The sequence below is a fragment of the Cydia splendana genome, chromosome 16, assembly GCF_910591565.1.
Source record: "Cydia splendana chromosome 16, ilCydSple1.2, whole genome shotgun sequence".
NCBI classification, from domain to species: Eukaryota; Metazoa; Arthropoda; class Insecta; order Lepidoptera; family Tortricidae; genus Cydia; species Cydia splendana.
In genome coordinates, this window is record NC_085975.1 from 13,981,061 (window position 1) to 14,003,240 (window position 22,180).

General features: G+C 40.3%; 2 protein-coding genes across 2 annotated transcripts in view; both read right to left on the minus strand.

Moving 5' to 3' along the window:
- Positions 1–1,455: 1,455 nt before the first annotated feature.
- Positions 1,456–22,180, minus strand: part of LOC134798381 (ras-related protein Rab-23) — a 68,629-nt gene continuing 47,904 nt past the window's right edge. The window contains exons 2-6 of the mRNA XM_063770796.1: positions 14,821–15,018; positions 7,950–8,112; positions 5,429–5,508; positions 4,731–4,903; positions 1,456–3,044 (exon numbers count right to left, since the gene is read on the minus strand). Of these exons, the coding sequence (XP_063626866.1) occupies positions 2,935–3,044; positions 4,731–4,903; positions 5,429–5,508; positions 7,950–8,112; positions 14,821–14,975 (681 nt within the window). The 5' untranslated portion in view covers positions 14,976–15,018 and the 3' untranslated portion in view covers positions 1,456–2,934. The remainder of the gene's footprint in view (positions 3,045–4,730; positions 4,904–5,428; positions 5,509–7,949; positions 8,113–14,820; positions 15,019–22,180) is intronic.
- Positions 5,845–6,470, minus strand: LOC134798382 (uncharacterized). The gene has a single exon (XM_063770797.1). It carries the CDS (start codon positions 6,449–6,451, stop codon positions 5,897–5,899), a length of 555 nt encoding a protein of 184 aa, XP_063626867.1. The 5' UTR covers positions 6,452–6,470; the 3' UTR covers positions 5,845–5,896.

Consider the following 22,180-nt stretch of genomic DNA (forward strand, 5'->3'; position numbering starts at 1 on the left):
TCTGTTGTTTATAGTCGATTTGTAATTATACTCTGTCAAGCCATTTCCGTCAGTAGAAAAGAGCGGCAAATTTAAAAAATGTAGGCGTTAAAGAGTTATCGATCCATAGAAAATTTTAATTTCGCGCCTTTTTCTACTGACAAACTTGTTTGACCGTCTATAACTGTCTATCAATTCAAGATTAAGGCACATTGATAGCGGCCCTCTTAAGTATGATGCTAGTGATTATCTTTAGATAATTCCGACCTTGTTTAGGTTAGAAAAGGTGGGACTGAATAGGACACTTGGGTTTTGCGGAGGAGTCAACAACTCTTGCCGGTTGATGGTTACGAATAAAACATTCATTACTATAGCGTTTTTATAATTTTATATGTAACATACGTATAATAGCTAGATTTTAAATTGAACAAATGTTACTTATTTTTGTGTTATTGCCTGGTTCGATGTGATGTACACCATTTGTTAGGATCCCTTTTGGTTTACTAAAATGCGAGTCGAGTGTCTTTTAATTGGTATAGAAAATTGCCTTTTTAAAGTTAATTAACGAAATTGATAATGCTAAAGCTATAAAAAATGTAAGCAGGTACTTAGTGTTAAGGTTAGGTGTCCGGGAGACGAAAAAAAACGTAGGTTTTGGTAATTTTGGAAAAAAAGAATTATTGACTGTAGAAGAAATTAAAAAAATCGAATAAAAACGTGCTTCTAATTTGACAGCTGATGTAGATGGCGATGTACGGCTCAGTACATTATGTCGTACTCTAACTATCAAAAGTTTGCCATAAGTTTTTCAGCGCCAGCTACTTCAGCAAACTCGCCAAGATTATTTCTCTACATCTCCTACCATCAATAACTCTTTGTTTGATAGTAATGACTTGTGCCCTGTTTATCAAAAGGTTGTAATACAAGTGGAAGTCCCTTTCTAACAAAAACTGTCAAAAAGGGACTTTCACTTGTATTACAAGTTACAAGCTTTTGATAAACAGGGCGTAATTCGTGTTACAAGTGCTGATGTGCAGTCGCAAAGTTTCAAAAATTGCGAACTTTCCAATTCTATTTCCAAAATGAATATTTCCTGTAATTTCCAGGAACTTTTCCAACTGTTTGGAAACTTTCCGGAACTTGCACATCTGTAGCTACAAGCGGTAACATCTTTCTGACTTGTCCTTCTAGAAGCTATCACTTGTAAGACTTGTACCACTTGTAGTTATCAGGCTCATACTACCCTCGTGTGTGGTCGTCTCTCGGGCCGCCGAGCGAGGAGTGGCCGGCTTGCTTCAAGCAATTTATGTACTGTAAGAAACTCCAAAGTACCTCTTTATTTATATTCTAATGTCTAATAAAAGTAATAAAATATGTAACATTATACAAGTTTGTTTAATTTCAGATTTCACTCTTAAACTTCAGTATATGGTGAGTAATTTTCTTATTCTAGCCAAAAAATAACACGAATAGCAGTTACAAAAAATAATTTATTTCCACATTTTTTTACAATATGATTTATTTACATGATTCAATGTCATGGATCTATCAATATGAACAATAGTGACTAAGTTTCAAGAGTAAATTAGTATTATCTTATAAATGTATTACTGAAACGACTCTGTACCTTTTCGCTACAAGTTTACAATGGTAACAAGGATATTATAGAAAATCTCATTTCATTTTATAGCAGATTCAATAATACACCTATAGATATCTTATAATTTTGTTGGTATCTAAACTAACATTAGGTATTCATTGCACATCGCAAATATTTTTACACAATTACTACACATATGTACACGCGTACAACTAACCTACGTCTAAATTATAATTATATGTTTGTTAACGAACATAACTAGATCCCATTTCATATAAAGCTATAATTTTATTATTTAAAACAAGCAACACTGGTCAAAAGGTCAAGCGCGGTTTACACCTGTAAAATTATAACTTGTAGCTTCACAAAACTAGGTCTGTCTAAGTCCAGTGTATAAATCAAGGTATTCGACCTCTATATATGATGGAAACTTTATTTTTTAAGTATATAAGAGCAGAGAGTACCATCATCTTTTGTAATAAGGTCCACCGATGTACAGTTAGGTGTGTTGCTGTTTGTACATATAGGTACACTTAAGAGTAAAACCATACAAGGATTTTGCTACGCCGGCTACATTTGATCCCTAAATCGCTAGAGTCAAAATCGACACATTTGCAGTTTACTGGCTGGCGTTGCCAAAGGACAATTAGAGCACTAGAGTTATACCAAGATAAGACTGCAACAATTTTGATAGCACACACGCAGTGCAAGTGTTATTTTAATAGAATAGAATTGATTTATTCGTAAGCACAAACAATCGTTACAATACATTATATAAAAGAAAACACAAAATAAGATTAAAGTGCCACGAAATGGCCCCATCTTCTGTTCATCTTAGCATGTTGCTGGTGGCTTCCAGCGCTGATCTTCCGCTGGTATTTTAAACGTCTAACTTGCACTGCGTGTGCTATCATAATCGTTGCGGACTTATCTTGGTCTAACTCTATAACAATAATATATGGCGCGGGTGCTCCGTCATCAGTGAAACTCCTTGCTAAGGTATATCATTCTTTAACTTTACAGCTCTGCAGTAACCAACGCTAATGTGTGAATGTAGATACTTAAATCAGTTCGTCGCTATTTGCTCTAAGCTATTCGCCTAGTCACTCACTTAGAGTGCAGAGTTAAGACCTCTGGCAGCGGTCACTGGCACGTTCAAAGTTCAAACGCAGAATGCAACGTGTAAAAATCCAAGATGGCTCTCCTTTCTCAGGCTGAAGCCTGGTTGTAAACGCGTGGCGGGGGACGAGCGGCAATTCAAGGCCAAATGTATGAATGTATTTGAACGCCAGCTGGTCGCCCCGCTGGCGTCGAGTCCGCGGCTTCCATGGCTATGCACGGCTATGTTGGTCAAGTCAGAGTATCCGGCAAGCGTTCCTCAGCACGTTCTTCTTCTTGCCGCCGGGCCGCGCTTTCACCGGCCGCAGAAGTATTGTGCCGTTGCTGCTCAGGTTCGTGAAGTTGCCTGCAAATAACAATAAACTTCTTACAAATTTGGGAAATTATTAGTGGTTGTGCCTCGAAAGAAGCGTCATACGTCGTCATACTCGTACTAGCTAATCTAACTAAGGGTGGTATTCCACCTATCCAATTTCTTTGTCCAATGTGTATAGCGTCTCACATTTTGCTTAATGAGAGAGTGAGATTAAAATATGACATTGGACAGGTAGAATACCACCCTAAGTGGCAGCATAATGGTGGCAGGCGTAATAAAAATAATCTGCTGGTCTATCAAGAAAACTTGTGGTTGACGAAAGGAGCAAGTCAGGCAAATTTGGACTTAGACTAGACTGTGTCTTATGGAGGGATATTGATTATTTATTATAATTAGAACAAGTGAAATGTAAACGAAGTGAATATTTTTGTGCACAACATGTCGATTGTCGCCGTTTGTATCAAAATGATAGTGATGTTTTTCTTACTGGCGTTAGCCCATTATGGCAGCAATATTATAATACTCCTAAACGAATGTGCTCATTAAATAGCCCAACTTTCAAGTAGGTACTTAAGTATACCTATGTAAGTGGACAGCGCTGATCGGAAGAAAGTTCGGAACAAGGTGTTTAACTCCTACATGGGCCGTTTAGGCGACACTCGGTAAGTGAACTTTCACTCTCGGAGCCAAAGATCATTGTCGTAGGTACTTTACATTATTGCGACGAGATGGTTCTTGGCGCCATTTTAGGGTTCTGTACCCAAACGGTAAAAACGGGACCCCTATTACTAAGACTCCTCAGTCCGTCTTGTCTGTCACCAGGCTGTATCTCATGAACCGTGATAGCTAGACAGTTGAAATTTTCACAGTTGATGTATTTCTGTTGCCGCTATAACAACAAAAACTAAAAAGTACGGAACCCTCGGTGTGCGAGTCCGACTTCATCTACTCTCTCTCTCTCTCTCTCTCTCCTCAGCATTATTATTCCTATCTGATTGTGGGGTCTGCTTTTCTGGTCTTTTCTCTCCACTTCATTCAGTCCGACTTCATCTACGTTGTTCGTTTAATTAGGTTAATTTGAGGCATCTTGTTAAATGTTCTCGGTTTGAATTGGTGTATAAATATAACATAAAAAAAACGGGTTGCACTCCGGGAGTGCCGGAAGCAGTGAAAACTCAATGACATTGTAACAGTTTTTCAAACAGATCACGTGTCCGTCTTACGAAGCGTCTTACGTCTTACGCTGTCGCGAGTTTAACATTTTTTCCCCGTCACAAAAAGTGCACAGCGCCGCTAAAGAAGTTTTCACTCCAAAATGCAATATACCTGTATCTTAGCCAGATTGACATGATACAAAACAATTTGGCAAGGAAGGAACCGGTGAGGGAAATCGAACGAAAGATGATATAAGTGGCACCTACGTAAGTATATTACTTAGGATCTTTTTAGTTGGTAACTAGTTAAATAGGTACCTACTAGCCGATTGTTATCACTAATAATGGGACTAATTTCTTCGTTCGTCGTGTCTTCGCTATCTACTGGGTATACTGTGCGTAGCAGGAGTGAAACAGCGCAAAGCAGCCTGTTATTGTCGTATGGCGTGCGGAAAACGGAACTATCTGCGTCTAGCATCCACGTGAAAGGTTCGCATTCTACTATGGTGGAGTGGATTCAATACTTTATAGCTCACCACTGACATTCCCGGATAGTACTGACCTATGACGGGCGTGGTGACGGAGCAGGGCGGCACGTCCTCGTCTTCGCGCCGCTGGTCGGCCAGGCAGCGCGCCGCCAGCGCGCGGAACACGGAGCCGACGTTCACGTCTTCTTTCACTGAAGCACGCATCAGCCGGCAGCCAAGCGCACGTGCCACTAGCTCTGCCTCGTCCCTGCAAAGAGTATGAAAGTCTTACTATCGGTCATCATCGCGAGCTTATGTATGTCTCATTGGTTGGAGCTACAGCCAATCAATCGCCAAACGCGGATTGAGGAGACTTCGCATTTTAAGTAATATCTTTTACTTTTAAATTTCTTCGTAGACGTAGGTACGTACGCGGGTTTCTACCGTATGTTGGGTACATACGCACTACACCCTGTCATATTTGTTTAGGTATTAATAAATATATCTCTTAACTTATGGCAAATTACATGAGATGTAGTTGGGTAGACAGGTGCTCTTTAAGTTTCCCTTGCCAAGGGATCTTGTTACGAAGTAGATTTATGATAGAGCATTCGAATTACATATATATATTTGTAATGTATGCCCCATAACCACTTGAAATAGTTATGAACTGTCTGTTATGCAGTATAAAAATTGAATTATAATTACAGCGATGGTATCATTGAATGCATGTATTTAGCGGATGCACGGTGTTTATAAATATATAGGTATGATAATGATGAAAGATACTCACGGTCCGACGACGCACTGGTCCATTAGATCTATTTTATTTTGAACTATGATGGTTGGGATTTCTCCACATTCATTCTCCACCTGAAAGTAAATTAAAACCATTGATTTAAATACAGCATTAGCCTTTTTATTTCAGTTTCAGTAATACACTACTAGACAAATATACTTTACAATGCTATTACCTGCATGGATAACTGGGTTAAGGTTTACAATGCTATTACCTGCATGGATAACTGGGTTAAGGTTTTGTTTTAGGATACCTATTAAAAAGACAAATAAGGCAGAGTAGGTACCTACTCAAAGAGGTTCAAGTATTGGTAGGTACCCATAGAGTTACAGTATATTTAAATAAGTGCAGGTTATCAAGTAGGTATACTATACTATCAAAGTATAAACAGTAAACACACTTGGAAAAAAGTCAAAGTTGATCTTTGGTTAAGTTTCTTGCTCTGGGACATTGTTACACGAATCAAAATTTCAGGGGACAATCCGGGCTCCCTTCTCTTCCAGTCATGACATCTATGCTCTCAACAGTCCTCTGGATTTCGGTGGCTGACCCCAAGCTCTTCGCCAAAAGCACGCCCCGTCCACCCGACGAACAGTTTATGCCCATCACATAATTATCCTTCACAGGTATGAACAAATACTTGTAGATCCGGTCGCACGAGCGGTAGAGAGATTTGACTTCATGATCTCCGTAATAAGTGACTGTAGTCAACTTCCCAACGTTGTTTACGTACGACGACTGTACAACGTTCGTGTTTCCCGACACATTAGAGCTGGAACAAGCACTTTGAAGTGAAATTACTTCATCCTGAGATAACTTTTTAAAATTAATCACTTCACAACTTTTTCTCTGTCGGCTGTTCGGTGGCCAGAAGTATACAGCGTACCAAATTCCTTGAAGGGTACTCAGATCGAAGTTATTTCCCGTTTTGTAATAATCGATGCATTGCGATTCTCTGGAACTTTCACAATGCACAAATAACACTGCCAAAACCAGAATCAGACGCTTAATGCACATTGCGCGTTGTTTTGCGGCGTCCAAATGGTGACTGATAACACCGAGTGTTTACTGGTGCTATTATTTTAGGAACTTATCAATGAATCGTGCTAGTTATAGCGCGGATGTTTAACGTGACCTTTTTTTATCTTTGCGATCAGGATGTCGAGACCCAACCAAAACCAAACAAAAATAGGTAAGCAATTATAATGCATTCATGTAAAATACCTAAACGTAAGAGTTACTAGTACTTAATGGAGGAAGACTCTAGGCTTCGAAGCAATAGCTGAAGATGCAATCAGGACTAACGAAATTGGGGTATGCACTAAGTACCTATCAGTGGTGTTTGACCAAAGAGGTAAACTCTACCTACTAAAATATAGTAAAATATATACTAGTTCACGTGTCCCTAAATTAGTTCATGGGCTTTGTTCGGATTTAGCAAAGTAGGGCATTATAAAATGGAGCATAATTTTATTGTATCGTTGAATAAAGTGCGAACACGTCGACGGATATTGACAAGTAGGTAATTGTAGGCGACAATGCGAATCGATCGGAACCGGTTGGCGACGTTATGTCGACCGCGGCGCGTGACCGGCACCGGCTCCAGCTGCGATAATCGGTTTATACATGCCTGCAGCTTTGTAGCCAACTTATGGTCTCACTTACACTGTTATGCCAAACTTAGATTGAAAGGAAAATTAACTCGTTCGTTCCCAAAATCTTAATTACGTACTTGTTTTAGTCCAAGTTTCTTAAAGTCTCTGCTCTTAAACAAAATGCCCCAGAAGGTGTATGAGGGACTTAAGTCTTCCGTAGGTCAGATATGTATATGGTATAGCATTACCAACGTCGTCCGGTAGATAGTCATTTACCTAAAATTCATGTGATGTCTCTGGGTCACACTTGAAGTATAATCGTATCTTTCCGTACCTATTTGCGCTTCTGTCTTAAGGACAGGATGTCCCACTTCTTAAACTATTCGATCGGTAACAGGAAAGCTAAATTAGACCCTAAATGCAGGTATAACTGATTAAAATTAAGATAACCCTCTTAATTAAGTACTTAATATGAATTTCATGTAGATTTCATTAGCTGGAATTCATCTAAATGCTAACGTTAACATTGTGAGAATCGACAGAGTGACCTTAATCACTCCCTGTCATTCCAACTTGCATCTCTGCATTCTTTCCCAAACAACAATGAGAGATCGAGCCAGCTCCGTACCTAAACGCTTTATGTTTAGTGTGAAAATTGGAAGTGGCGTTCAAGTTGCGACTCGGCAATCTACTATTTGTCACAAACTTTTAACATCGGTTTCTTCAGTAGAAGTAGGTAAGTACGTAACTAGGGATCATAATACCGTAACTTTCCATGAGTATAAGTATAATAGCCACTGAAACTCGAAAACTTTTCCCCTCAAACTTAAATTTCGCGCAATATAAGAGAAGGCTTGGTCTATGGTAGTACGCCTTGGTGATGTTGAACTGTTGCCGGCTATATCCACAGTACCACGTACCTTGAGTTTCCACGAGTGCAATGCCAGGAATGAGTCCCGGTCTGTGGTAGAGAAAGCGAGCACGCATGCGTGCGCGCCGCGGTAGTACGCCTTGGTGATGGCGTCGAACTCCTCCTGCCCCGCCGTGTCCCATAACATGAGCCGCACCTCCTCGCCATCGATCCTGGACAGATAAATTAAGTTGATCATTTAATGGCGCGTATTTCTCGCAACGAATCGCCCTGGCGGTTCAGCGAGGAAACGCCGCCAGCGTAACCACAGGCGGACCTGCTGGAGGGGGTATTCTTTTTATGATTAGGTTTTTATTTTATAGGTAAGTTCTTTTATTTTAGTATTAAGTTTAATTTGTTTGTAGTTTTAGTTTATTTTAATAAGTTAGTTTATATTTAATATGTTATTTAAGCCCCAATAAATACATAAAGAAAGGTCAGTCAGATTTATTTGTAATATCAAATGTATACATGAATAAGTAAGTGTAATAGGGATAACTGTGTCTTGGTGATTATAACATTTAACTTACCTGCCCTTTCGTTAAAGAATTTATCACTCTGACTGACATTGTTTAAAAGTATAAACGTTAGTAGGTAGGTATAACAAAAGCTGTAAAGTTTTAACTAATCAGATTTCTCTATGTTTCAAACGCGATTAAACCCACTCCTTATTGCTAGAAATCTACATCTTTGAATACTAAATTTTGAAAGTGGAATTAAATCCACACTATTTAATCTATGGATACTTAAATTGTTTTAGTATTTAGTACCTATTGATCGTTCGCTGTTTTAATTAACTAACACTAGCGAAGGCTGTAACACTAGAGTCTGGTTATGGGGTATAGATCTGATAGGTAGATCGTGAAGCTAGCTTCCGGTTATCACTATCAGGTCTCTGACTGTGTTGATTTGAATAATTTGAATGTTAAATTATTATTAACATTCAAATTTGAATATTTAATAATTAATATTTGAATATTAAATTATTATTAACATTCAAATTTGAATATTTAATAATTAATATTTGAATATTTAAAAATATCACATGTGAAATAGGATCATTGTATGCATAATTGCATAGTCCGCGGTCATTACCTACTACCTACGACTAAGCATTTAGCTCTTAACATACAGATTTAATTTGTAATAAAATTAATCAAGTGTCCCCAAGGGTTCGACCCTCCCCAGGTTCCTCTAGAGACTCTGCCGGCCTATAGTGATAGCGGTACAGCCTGAAATTCGGGAATCAGCTGCAAATGGTGTTAAAGGTATGAAAATCGGCACGATTAATCTTTAGGCCATTTGAATCAATTTGACCCGTAGCACCACAAAAAAAAACAAACGGAAAGGAGTTATGACGTCATCTTTTTTTTTGTATGGAAAATAAAAAAAAATTGTTCAGAAACCTATCGTGTGTGGTATTAAATGAAAGGGCATTTTGAGCCGGTTCTAAAAATATATCACATTATTATATTTCCGTCACTTGCATTCAATTAAAATAAAAATAATTTTCAAAACATACCAAGTGTGGGCTCCTCCAGATACGAAACCGTTGCATTATTTTTTGTAAAATATACCTCAAGTAATACCCATGCAATATCCTCATATCTAACCCCAAGAAATTAATTTCGAAATTGTTTAGTTTTAGTAAGTATTTTTTTTAATTTTAGGGTTCCGTACCCAAAGGGTAAAACGGGACCCTATTACTAAGACTTCGCTGTCCGTCCGTCCGTCTGTCCGTCCGTCCGTCTGTCTGTTACCAGGCTGTATCTCACGAACCGTGATAGCTAGACAGTTGAAATTTTCACAGATGATGTATTTCTGTTGCCGCTATAACAACAAATACTAAAAACAGAATAAAATAAAGATTTAAATGGGGCTCCCATACAACAAACGTGATTTTTGACCAAAGTTAAGCAACGTCAGGAGTGGTCAGTACTTGGATGGGTGACCGTTTTTTTTTTTGCTTTTTTTCTCGTTTTTTTTGCATTATGATACGGAACCCTTCGTGCGCGAGTCCGACTCGCACTTGCCCGGTTTTTTTATTATTATTATTACACGACTGCCCAAACAAAAAGAGTGTATTGTTTTCAGCGTTCATGTTTGTATGTATGTGAGTTTCTTTATTCCACCTTAACTTCTGAATGCCTTATCCGATTTAGACGTATGATACATCATTAGAATCCTTACGTCATCCCGGGTAACATAGGCTATGTGACGTCATTATAAAAACAATATGGCGGACTTAATACGCCATATTACGCAACCTTTAGAAAAAAATATCGTGCAAACCTATCGAGTAGGGTATCAAAATGAAGGGCTGAAAGCCGATTGATACTATATATGCAACATGTGGGTTTAAGTTTCATTTTGAGAAAGTAAGAATTGACAAAATATGTTAAGAGAAGCTAATCTCATAAAACCAAATATTATTATTGAATGGGATACTTATTAAAATAAAAGGAAAGGGTTTGACCGCTGATCATAAAAAAATATAATTAAGTATATTATATTAGGTAGGTACATACTACTCATAGTTTTTAAAACATGTTCGTAATTGCGCTTATGGAATCGAAAAGTTTAAAATATAACTTCTATTTATTAATCGATACGATACAGAGTCCGTCTAAGCTAACTCTGCACCGACTTTGGCAGAACAAATCGTGAAAGTATCATTATAACCGTATGGTTTGATTTAATTTTAACATTTTTGATGATGATGACATTTTTTTTAAGGCCGAAGGGTGAGCTCCACGTAGGGCCTACGGCTCAGAGCGTAAGAAAGATGTGCGCTTCCTGCAACTTGTCCAAGTATATGCACTCTGTCCAAAGCCAGGCGCCAAAGACGCCCCCACACTAAAAGGGTCAGGCGTAGCCCGACGTACGTGACACGCTATACGCTTACCAAAGCCGGGCGCCTTCGGCGCCCTCATACTCAAAGCATCGGCCGTAGCCCGACATATGTGGCGCGTTGTACGCGTTCCAAAGCCGGGCGCCTTCGGCGCCCTCATACTAAAAGAGTCGGGCGTAGCCCGACGTACATACGTGGCGCACTGCGCGCGGTCCAAGGCCAGGCGACTTCTACTTTCTCATACTAAAAGTGTCGGGCGTAGTCCGACGTACGTGACACGCTGTACGCATACCAAAGCCGGGCACATTCGGCGCCCTCACACTTAAAGGTTTTGGCGTAGCCCGATGTACGTGGCGCGCTGCACGCAGTCCAAAGAAAGCCAGGCACCTTCAAATCTCTCATATTAAAAGTATTGGGTGTAGCGTGACACGCTGTATGATTACCAAAGCCGGTCTCATACTCAAAGCGTCGGGCGTAGCCCGACGTACGTGGCGCGCTGTACGCGTTCCAAAGCCGGGCGCCTTCGGCGCCCTCATACTAAAAGAGTCGGGCGTAGCCCGACATACGTGGCGCGCTGCGCGCGGTCCAAAGCCAGGCGACTTCTACTTTCTCATACTAAAAGTGTCGGGCGCCTTCGGCGCCCTCTTACTCAAAGCGTCGGGCGTGTACGAGGCGCGTTGTACGCGTTCTAAAGCCGGGCGCCTTCGGCGCCCTAATGGTAAAAGAGTCGGATGTAGCCCGACATACGTGGCGCGCTGCACTCGGTCCAAAGCCAGGCGCCTTCGACTCTCTCATACTAAGTGTCGGGCGTAGGCCCACATACGTGACACGCTGTACCCTTACCAAGACGCCTTCAGTGCCCTCTTGCTCAAAGCGTCGGGCGTAGCCCGATATATGCGGCGCTCTGCGTGCCTTTCTGTACTGAGGACGCCCTCGCAAAAGTAATATAAAGTGACTTCAAATGGTTATTAACGAAATCATGACCCCAAAATTAATTAAATAAATAAAAAATTAAAAAACACGACTGCGAAAAAGCGAACTGAAAAGATAAAAATATTTTTTAGTTGTGTTAGTTACTCAACTTAATGAATGTAAAAATTCTAAAAAGTATAAAATAAAATTAATTAATCAAAAATTAAAAAACACGACTGCGAAAAAGCGAACTGAAAAGACAAAAATAATTTTTAGTTGTGTTAGTTAAGGCTTGGCCACACACAGAGCGCGACGCAGCGCCGCGTCCGCGCCGCGTGATGCCGACGCGAAGCCTGGTCAAACAGGGCGCGCGCCGATCGCGCCGGCCTCACGCTCTCAACAACGTGAACGCGGCGCGGCCGCGCGGGAACGCGGCGCACCGCTCGCTGCCTAACGTACGATCCTACTGATGTGACCTTGCGCGACGCGGCGGGCCGCCGCGTTCGCTCGGCGCAGCGCTGCGAACGCGCCGCGCGGACGCAAGGGGCCGCGCGGCGCGGGGCGCGACAGAAGCGGGGCGTGATACCGGCGGGACGCAGTCTGTTTGACGTCGGTAACCTGTTAGCATGTGCCGCGGTCGCGCGGCGTGGACGCGGCGCGGACGCGGCGCTGCGTCGCGCTCTGTATGTGGCCAAGCCTTTACTCAACTTAATGAATGTAAAAAAATATTAGAATATGAGTGTTTAGTGAAGGTTATAAACAACAAACGCAAAAGTTTTATGCTCATTTAGGATCGTGACTGTACCTGTGTATTTTATTTCAATTGCAGTCGGGGACATTTTAAATGGGAAAATGTCAATACATCAAGGTCCCCGACTGCAATTGAAATAAAATACACAGGTACAGTCACGATTCTAAATGAGCATAAAACTTTTGCGTTTGTTGTTTATAACCTTCACTAAACACTCATATTCTAATATTTTTTTACATTCATTAAGTTGAGTAACTAACACAACTAAAAATTATTTTTGTCTTTTCAGTTCGCTTTTTCGCAGTCGTGTTTTTTAATTTTTAATTAATTAATTTTATTACAAATTGTGATCTATCAATCTATCGATGAAACGGCCCCCTAGCCTAGTCGATAGTGACCCTGCCTATGAAGCAGGAGGTCCCAGGTTCGAATCCTGGTAAGGGCATTTATTTGTGTGTTCATCATCATCATCACACAAATAAATGCTCATATAAACATATATACAAGCCCTGGTAAGTAAACATACTAGGCCTTAAACAGTTTTTTGCGTATTAGAGACCGGGCCGTCTCCGTCGCATCGTTTTCTAGGGAAAGCATCACGTGATCGCCTGTCATGTCATAGAAAAATAAGCGCCGGAAGGTCAGGCCCGGACACGGCCCGGTCTAACGTGAGTCATCGTCATCCTTTAGGTTACGATATCCAGTCCGTAACGGTCTAAGCCAAAATTATACAACTGTGTAGGTAAATATTTTTTTCCATTCAATTTTACGTCATACAAACATTTCTATCTATTATACAACACGTACAGTCTTACATAATTAGTTGAATCATGTTATTTCCACTAATTTGGTTAAGAAAAAGACAAGACAGAACGTAAGAAGCCGTAAATCATTTGACGGAAACGCCGAATATCGTAATACGATTAATTAAGGCTGCTATTAATCGCTAATTTACATAATCAGACAAAACAAGCGATTCGATATTCAAATCTAGCCATTAACTCTTTTAGCATTTGTTTAACTATCGTTTTAATTATTAAAATAGACTATCCAGTGGTATTTGCCGTTATACTAGATTTGAAGAATGCCACAATACAATACAAACCAACAAGCCATAAATATATTTTGTTTCCATAAATGTAAATTTTACTTTCACGCAGACGATATTATTGATATATTTAATTTTATATATTGACCAGATCGCGCGGCAGATCACCTATGTGCTGGACTGACCAAATAAAATCCGCAGTGGGAAACCGCGTATCTGACTGTGCCAGACAGTCTGCCAACAGGAAGAGATGGCGGGAGATCGTGCGAAGAGCTGTGTCCGCCTACGCCTCTACTACCGATGCGGACGCCTCAACGTGACCACGACCGCTCTGTCAAGAGCGATACGACATAGAAGAAGAAGACGATATTGGCTGCGTGCGTGATAGAGCTTGGCGGTTATGGCACACATAGGTCTTAGTTATGTGGTCACTTATGTGACAGTTAAAGGCTTGGCCACATACAGAGCGCGACGCAGCGCCGCGTCCGCGCCGCGTCCACGCCGCGCGACCGCGGCACATGCTAACAGGTTACCGACGTCAAACAGAGTAAACAGACTGCGTCCCGCCGGTATCACGCCCCGCTTCTGTCGCGCCCCGCGCCGCGCGGCCCCTTGCGTCCGCGCGGCGCGTTCGCAGCGCTGCGCCGAGCGAACGCGGCGGCCCGCCGCGTCGCGCAAGGTCACATCAGTAGGATCGTACGTTAGGCAGCGAGCGGTGCGCCGCGTTCCCGCGCGGCCGCGCCGCGTTCACGCGCGCCCTGAGGGCGTGTTGAGAGCGTGAGGCCGGCGCGATCGGCGCGCGCCCTGTTTGACCAGGCTTCGCGTCGGCATCACGCGGCGCGGACGCGGCGCTGCGTCGCGCTCTGTGTGTGGCCAAGCCTTAATAGAAATCAAATGATTAGAATTTTTTAGCCGAAGAAAGTTAAAGTGCTTCTGCCATTATATAAAAATAAAACTTGCAAGTACTTATACTTCTTCTTCTTATTTTTTCGTTTGTATCTTTTTACTGAGGTGTGCCAATAAAGAGTATTTTATCTATTCCATACTCATACTCTTAGTGGTTGATCATGCTGGATTTGCTCCGGCACTTCGTCGTCTTCAGTCATATTAGTTGCACTACACAATAAAACCAAATTGGGCTTGCCCACGAACCAGAACCACTTGTGTCACCTGTGTTGTACTCAATCTGTCGCTCCAGGAATAGACACCAATAGTAGGTATTCTTGTAATTTCTGGTCAAGGCATCGCGGCAGATATTCCCTACGATCACCACCTTCACCGTCACCTGTAGCTCTTAGGGCATCTTATTTTGTACTCACTCAATTTGCCGCTCTAAAAAGTCTACACCAATCGTCTTCTTATAATCCCTGGTGAAGGTCCCGCGGCAGTACCGCTGGATCATGCTGGACTTGCCGACGCCTCCATCGCCTACGATCACCACCTTCAGCGCCACCTCCAGCTCCTCCTCACGCATCCTCGCACCATGTGGGTGTCAAACATCAGTGTGCGTTGATCGCCTGGAACAATGAAGCGAGGAGTTAATGCGTTACCCTTCACTAGTCTAGTCGGCTTTGACAGGAACCAAAATTATACATATAATGGATACGTATATGGACATATTGGACATCCACAACTACAACGAGCAGTGAGTCTGTCAGTAACAACTATATGCGAAATGTTAGTGGTGCGAGCGGTTGAACGTGAACGTAAAATCCAGGCTCCTGTAACTCCTGTCCCTATTGGCACCTGGTACCCTAGACTAGATGCGGTAAAGTACCCGTTGATGATATTAATACTGCACAATATTAGTTTATTATGAGTGAGTTGCAAAAAAAATGTACGTAATTAAGCGCAGTTAAGAAGCTGTGATTAGTTTTAACTTAATTGATTCATTTGTGTTACGAAAATTAACTATGTAAATTGTATTTATTGTACTTAATTCGTGCACATATAAGTCTATAGCATACGCTAACACACTTTCATGCATCTAACTTAAATAGAAATGGCTTAACTGTGGTAACACAATGGAATCAATTAACTTTAGACTAATTACTGGTGCTTAACTATGTACAATTTTTTCGCAATTCACTCATAACGTCCTTCAGCCAAGTACACAGGATTCAATCGACGAGTGACGAAAGAAATTTTGTTCAAAATTGTACCCTATTTAAGTTTATATAAGATTAATTAAATTGTGACTGCGACAAGAAGATACGAGTATGAGCTTGAAGAAATAAAATGGGCAGTAAATATTCTACTGCCGTGCCGTGTGTTAGTACATATTACTTACTCGTAACCTCAGTCCCAATGAGACGTTGTGTTCAGGGAAAGTAATTTCATATCAATACACTTTACGAGACAAGTATATCTGCTTTCTCAACGTAGCTTTCTGTTGGTTTACTCCACAAAACTTGAAAGAGTACCTTTACACGTTAGTACTAGTACCTATACTTACAATTATTTGCACTGAATACAAACATTATTAAAGAGTAAAACTTGTTTTGCCATAGTTTCGTCAGTTAGTAGCAAATTAAAGTAAGTAAATCAGTCAGCATAAATAGTAGTGGATTCTAGACTACGTGTCAAAATAACACTTTAAACTCTCGCGTTTTGTACACATATTTAATTACACAAACGGGTCTACCGCGATATAATTTCATTGTTTTAGTCTAGTCTTTCCGTGACCACAGCTGGTGCAACTCAGCTGAAACGTCGGAATTAAAGGTAAAAACAATGAAATTATATCGCGGTAGACCCGTTTGTGTAATTAAATATACGTGTCAAAAGTATATATACCTATGTTTTCTAATAGCTTCATAAGATACCTACATATATTGTATCTAGGTAAAGGTAATCTAGCTATATGGGCATAGGTAACTACTTACGTACCTAAAACAAATGCTATGTGGCAGACAGTTTTGAACACAAAATGTAAATAATATCTCTACTTATTTAACAGAACAGTTATTTGTGAAAATATAAGAGGGAGGCGGTTACTTTTGGTGCGTTGTTTTATCATTATCACGCGCTACATTTTTGTACACTCAAGACCAATGAAAACTTATCATTTTGAAGTAACTAGTGATTGTCGCGGCACAAAGCGGTCTAAATGACTTGTGTCACGCGATGCAAATGTAAACATAATGCTAATCTCATTTGTAACCTGAATTAAGAACATTGGCGAGGTGAGAGAGTGTAGGTACGTACCACGAGTTTCGTAAGACGGTCATAAAACGTGAATGGCCTCGAGCTAAGTTTTCTCGTTGGGTATTTTATACGCATGAAATGTGGCAAAATTTTATGACACCGATTAAACGTAAAGATGCGTCTTATGAAGCCAATTAAATTACTGATCGACCGTTCCATACAACTTATGATCCTACTTGATACTGTCAGGCTTATTAGGTAATAGTGACCCTGCCTGTGAAGCCGATGGTCCTGGGTTCGAATCCCAGTAAGGGCATTATTTGTGTGATAAAGTATATATTTATCATGAAGTATGTATCTATGTATATCGTCGCCGCACCATATATATACATATATAGGTCCAGCTGACACACGTATCTCATTTTAAATACGTAAGCATTATTCGTTTCTATACATCAGTCAGTCACTTTTTATGGATAGCCAAAGACCAAACTCTGAGTGGAGTCTAAGTACCTAGTATTTTGCAAACCATTTCCCACTGTTTGTAAACAGTGCCTACACTGTACAGACATAAACACGTGCATTTCTACTTCATCTTGATTTGTCGAAATAAGATGAAAATACATATTTACAGTACATATGGTCCTATTTTCCCGCACTAGTGCGTAAAATAGCACTTTTCGTGCGATGTCAAAAGTTTAAAGGGCCATATGTACTGTAAAACGTTGTACGATACACGTGCGAATAGGTAATTCGCAACTCGTGTCGATTTAAAACACTCCCTTCGGTCGTGTTTTAATTTATCGCCACTCGTTTTGAATTTCCTCTTTTCCGCACTTGCGTCGTAAATAACTATTTTGACGCGTCAGTGATTGAAATTACAAAACGTTAATTGGTCGAGTTATTTCAGAAAGCAGCTTATTTGAGGCACTCTGGTTGGATCCCGCTTTATATTTGTGTTAGGTCAACAACAACATAGATTCGTCGAGTGTGGAGGCGGACAAATAAAGGCTCTATCAATATCTCTACCGCTCTACCTACACTACTTGTACACTACTATTCAAGTAGCGTTTTTGCAGAAACGATAATTCCAACTTGACTGCAAGTTGAATCTTAAGCACCTACCTACATATACATTTATCTTTTCGCTCATTAATATTATATGACAATTAAAACGGGTGACTGTACAGTCGACGTCAAAGATATGTTTACACTTTTGGACCTTACGCCTTTGTAATAAGGCGAAAAATGTAAACAAATCTTTGACGTCGACTGTACTGTAGCGCCTTTACCCTCTTTTATGTAAAATTAATAAACAGGTATCACACCGTCTGACGGGTCGAACTTAACCCTCACTATGCTACTCAACTCACTCACTATTTATATAACTTATAACTCATGGAAATATTGATTTACCTACGCTAAAAAAAGATAAGTGAGAGTGTGTTAATGATATTGATATATTGTGTGGTGACTGATTGGTACATATTTATGTTGAATTCGTTGTAGAAGTTACGCAAGATGTTAATAGCTCCATATTTATTCCTTCATAAATATTTAATGTCGTACAATTCCTACAAATAAATACATTAAAATCATTTTCCTTATTTTAGAAAATTAGAAAATTTTGCATGTCATTGACAGGAGTGAAATAAAGATACCTACTAAGAGCGAACGACGAAAAGCAACTCTCTTAATATTGAGCCTAACAATCCTTACATCTTAGGGGTCAACCATTAATTACATCACACGTTTAGGTAGGGAGGGGGTCAAGAAAATGTGACATTGACATGTTGTGACAGGGGGAGGGGGGAGTCACAAACTATGTGACGTCACTTTAATTTATTTAATTCGCTGTAAAGTTAAATAACAAATTTTTGGAACGATATTCATTTTTATTCGTTTTATTTCCTATCAGGTTTTGGGTTATAAAATTACTAATATTTCGTTTTCAAAAATATTTTGGTAAAATATTTATACATAATAGGTACAACCTACTTAATTCGATTTGCCGATTTCGTTGAAAAAATGTGACGTCATACCAGGGGTTTGCCAAATGTGACCAAGTGTGACAATGAGGGGGGAAAGGCCAAAAAACCTAGAAATTCATGTGATGTAATTAATGGATGACCCCTTAAAGCTGCCTTTCCACTGCAGCGGAGATGATGCGTGCGGGATTCAACCAATTAGCATTGGTTGTAATTCATCGAAGCCGAGCAGAAATGCAGGTAGATTACATCCGTTGGTACCTATTGGTTGATTTCTGGACGTTTCCTCTCATCTCCGCCTCAGTGGAAAGGCAGTCTTATGAAATAACTAGCTTTTGCCCGCGACTTCGTCTGCGTGGAGTTAGTAATTTGGGTAGCTTATTTTTTATCCAATCTGCTTTTTATCGATTCCTTATACAAACTTCCACCCCCCTTTTCACCCCCTTAAAGGGTGATTTCTGTGATAAAAACTACCCTATGTCCTTCCCCCGAGGAACTCAAACTACGAGTATCTCAATACCAAATTTCAACTAAATCGGTTCAGCGGTTTAAGCGTGAAGAGGTGACAGACAGACACACTTTTGCATTTATAGAAGGTACTTAGTATATGAAATTATTACGGTTTATGAATTGTATGTTCACAGTGTAGATTATGGTATTTTGTAAGTACCTAGGTACTTACAAAATACCATAAAACCGGCCAGTATTATTATATGTATTCGAGAACAAAATCTAATGTGCACCAGCGCGCTCGGCGTTTCTCTCGGAATTCCGCGCAGTCACGCAGCCTGATGAAGCATTCCGATTATGTCAACACTCCGTATTTATCGAACACTCGGTGCTGGTGGTCGAGCGTCCGTTGTTTTATTTTGGATGCTACCTAGTAGGCGTGTTTAATTATTTCTTACATATAATACATATATGTATGTCCTATTTAGATTTTAAATATGTGACAACCGGTCTGGCCTAGTGGGTAGTGATCGACCCTGCCAGTGAAGCCGATGGTCCTGGGTTCGAATCCCGGTAAGGGCATTATTTGTGTCTCGAACACTCGGTGCCAGTGGTCAAGCATCCGTTGTTTTATTTTGGATGCTAATAGGGGTGTTTAATTATTTCTTACACATATGTATTTAGATTTTAAATATGTGTCAACCGGTCAGGCTTATTAGGTAGTGACCCTGCCTGTGAAGCCGATGATCCTGGATTAGAATCCCGGTAAGGGCATTATTTGTGTGTAAAAGTATGTATTTTATACCTTTAAACGAGCAATTCTTGTATATTTATTTATTTATATATATATTTGGGGGATCTCGGAAACGGCTCTAACGATTTCGATGAAATTTACTATATGGGTGTTTTCGGGGGCGAAAAATCCATCTAGCGAGGTCTTATCTCTAGAAAAACGTGCATTTTTGAGTTTTTATATTTTTTCCGAGCAAAGCTCGGTTTCCCAGATATTTTATCTATATAAGTATGTATATAGTCGCCTAGCACCCATAGTACAGGCTTTGCTTAGTTTGGGGCTAGGTTGATCTGTGTAAGATGTAGATGTCCCCTAATTAATATTTATTTATTTAGATACTTGTATCTACTTCTTCATCGTAGCATTACATTCTTGTGAAAATTACACCCTATTATAGATGAGCCAAAGTTCACCATTGTTCGTCAAATACTAAGAACTGGCGTACCTCTCCCATCTGGCCTTCCAGTCCAGATAGAAAACTAGGCCTATATATTGGTATTGGGATTAGACAGATTTCTGCATGATGTTTTCCATCACCGGAAAGGGAAACCGGCTTGAAAAATGTCAAATGACACTTCATTTCAGATTAATTTTGTATCAAGCAGAAACAACCTCTGCGAACGATGCTATTGTTTCTAAGCTTGACACTACATTTCATACATAAGTTCCAAGAAAGTCAAGCTAGAGTTCAACCGTGGTTCAACTAGTGATCCAAAGGACTCGAGCCTTTTAGCTCTTTTTTTAGGGCTCGCCTCATCTCTTGACGCCTAAAAGGCTATTTAGCTCTTTAGCCCCCGAGCCTAATTCTATTTAAGAGCCTAGACTCTTGGGGCTTAATAAGGTTATTAGCCCAAAGAGTCTAGGCTCTTGAATAGAACTAGGGTCGGGGGCTAAAGAGCTAAATAGGCTTTTAGCCTTTTAGGCTTCAAGAGATGAGGCGAGCCTTAAAAAAAAAGCTCCAAAGGCTCGAGTCTTTTGTATCACTAGGTTCAACCCATGACCTCCGAATTGGAAGTCGCAGGGTTTTTGTTGCCGTCGCGTTTTTAATTTCATAGATTAGTAGCAGCCACTGTAAATAACTAAATAACAATGTACAGTCAACTGTTAAAATATGGGTGTAGCCAACTTATTCAAAAATATGTCCCATAGTTCTTAATTCGCTGACATAGGAGCTATGGGACATATTTTTGAGATGATTTGTGCACCATATTTTTACAGTTGACTGTACCTAGTAAGAGTTTGTTTATGTAGACTGGATGAAGTAATTTAGCATTTTCACACTGTTTTTACAGAATCATTATCTAATGAAGTCATCATGACGGAGTGTGTGAGGATCCCCCGGCATCAGATTTTTATACAGGATGTCTTATAATGATGATATACATGTTACCGTTATAATTGTCTTACCTAACCGTCAACCTGCTGTCTCAGCACGGTTCCATTTTTATCGACTATCACTATGCGCGTCCCTTTCACACTTACATACTTGTTAGAACGTGACAGGCATGGTGACAAGGGATAAAAACGCGACCGTGCTAAGCCGCCTGGGTACCTTAGCCCGTTCCAGAAATTGGACGTATGTTTAGTAAGGTCTGTGGTTTTCGAGAACTTTCGAGACATTCAAATTATGTGTAAAGGATGACTCGCGCTAGACCGGGCCGGAGCTTCCGACGCTTCGTTTTCTATGGAAAGCACCACGTGATCAGTTGATCACCGATCAGCCGTCATATAAAGTGACATGTCGGACGCCTCGGCCCGATCCTTAATGGGCTTTAGAACAATACTGCTACCTAATGATGTCTTGCCATTAACATTTTCACTGCATCATCAAGCAGATAATCATCACGACTGTGGTTTCACCTGTACGGATATGATGGTCGTTCTTGTCTACGTGACAGCGTGATAAAACGGTGTCCGTCACTTTCTATCCCGCGGTGTTAAAAAGTGACAGTTATTTTATAAGGTTGATAAAACCATCCATAATACGCTGGCAGATTATGATAACGACGATGGTTAATTTGCCGGTGTCATTATGGAGAGATCAAAACTAATTCATGTTTTGTGGATAATGTAAATTTGATGTAAAAGTGTAAAATGATGCATTAATAGTTAAGCCCAGGTGTCATCAAGGAGGAATGAAAAAAAAAATGTGTAGGTAATGTAGATCGTATACCAAGTCATTAAATAATATTTATATCAAGTGGATAGTAAATATTAAACTCGCTTGAAGATGATTAGAAAGTGGTATGACCGGCTCGGCAGTGGAAGGAAACGCAACATAAAACGTAAGATATTGGCAAC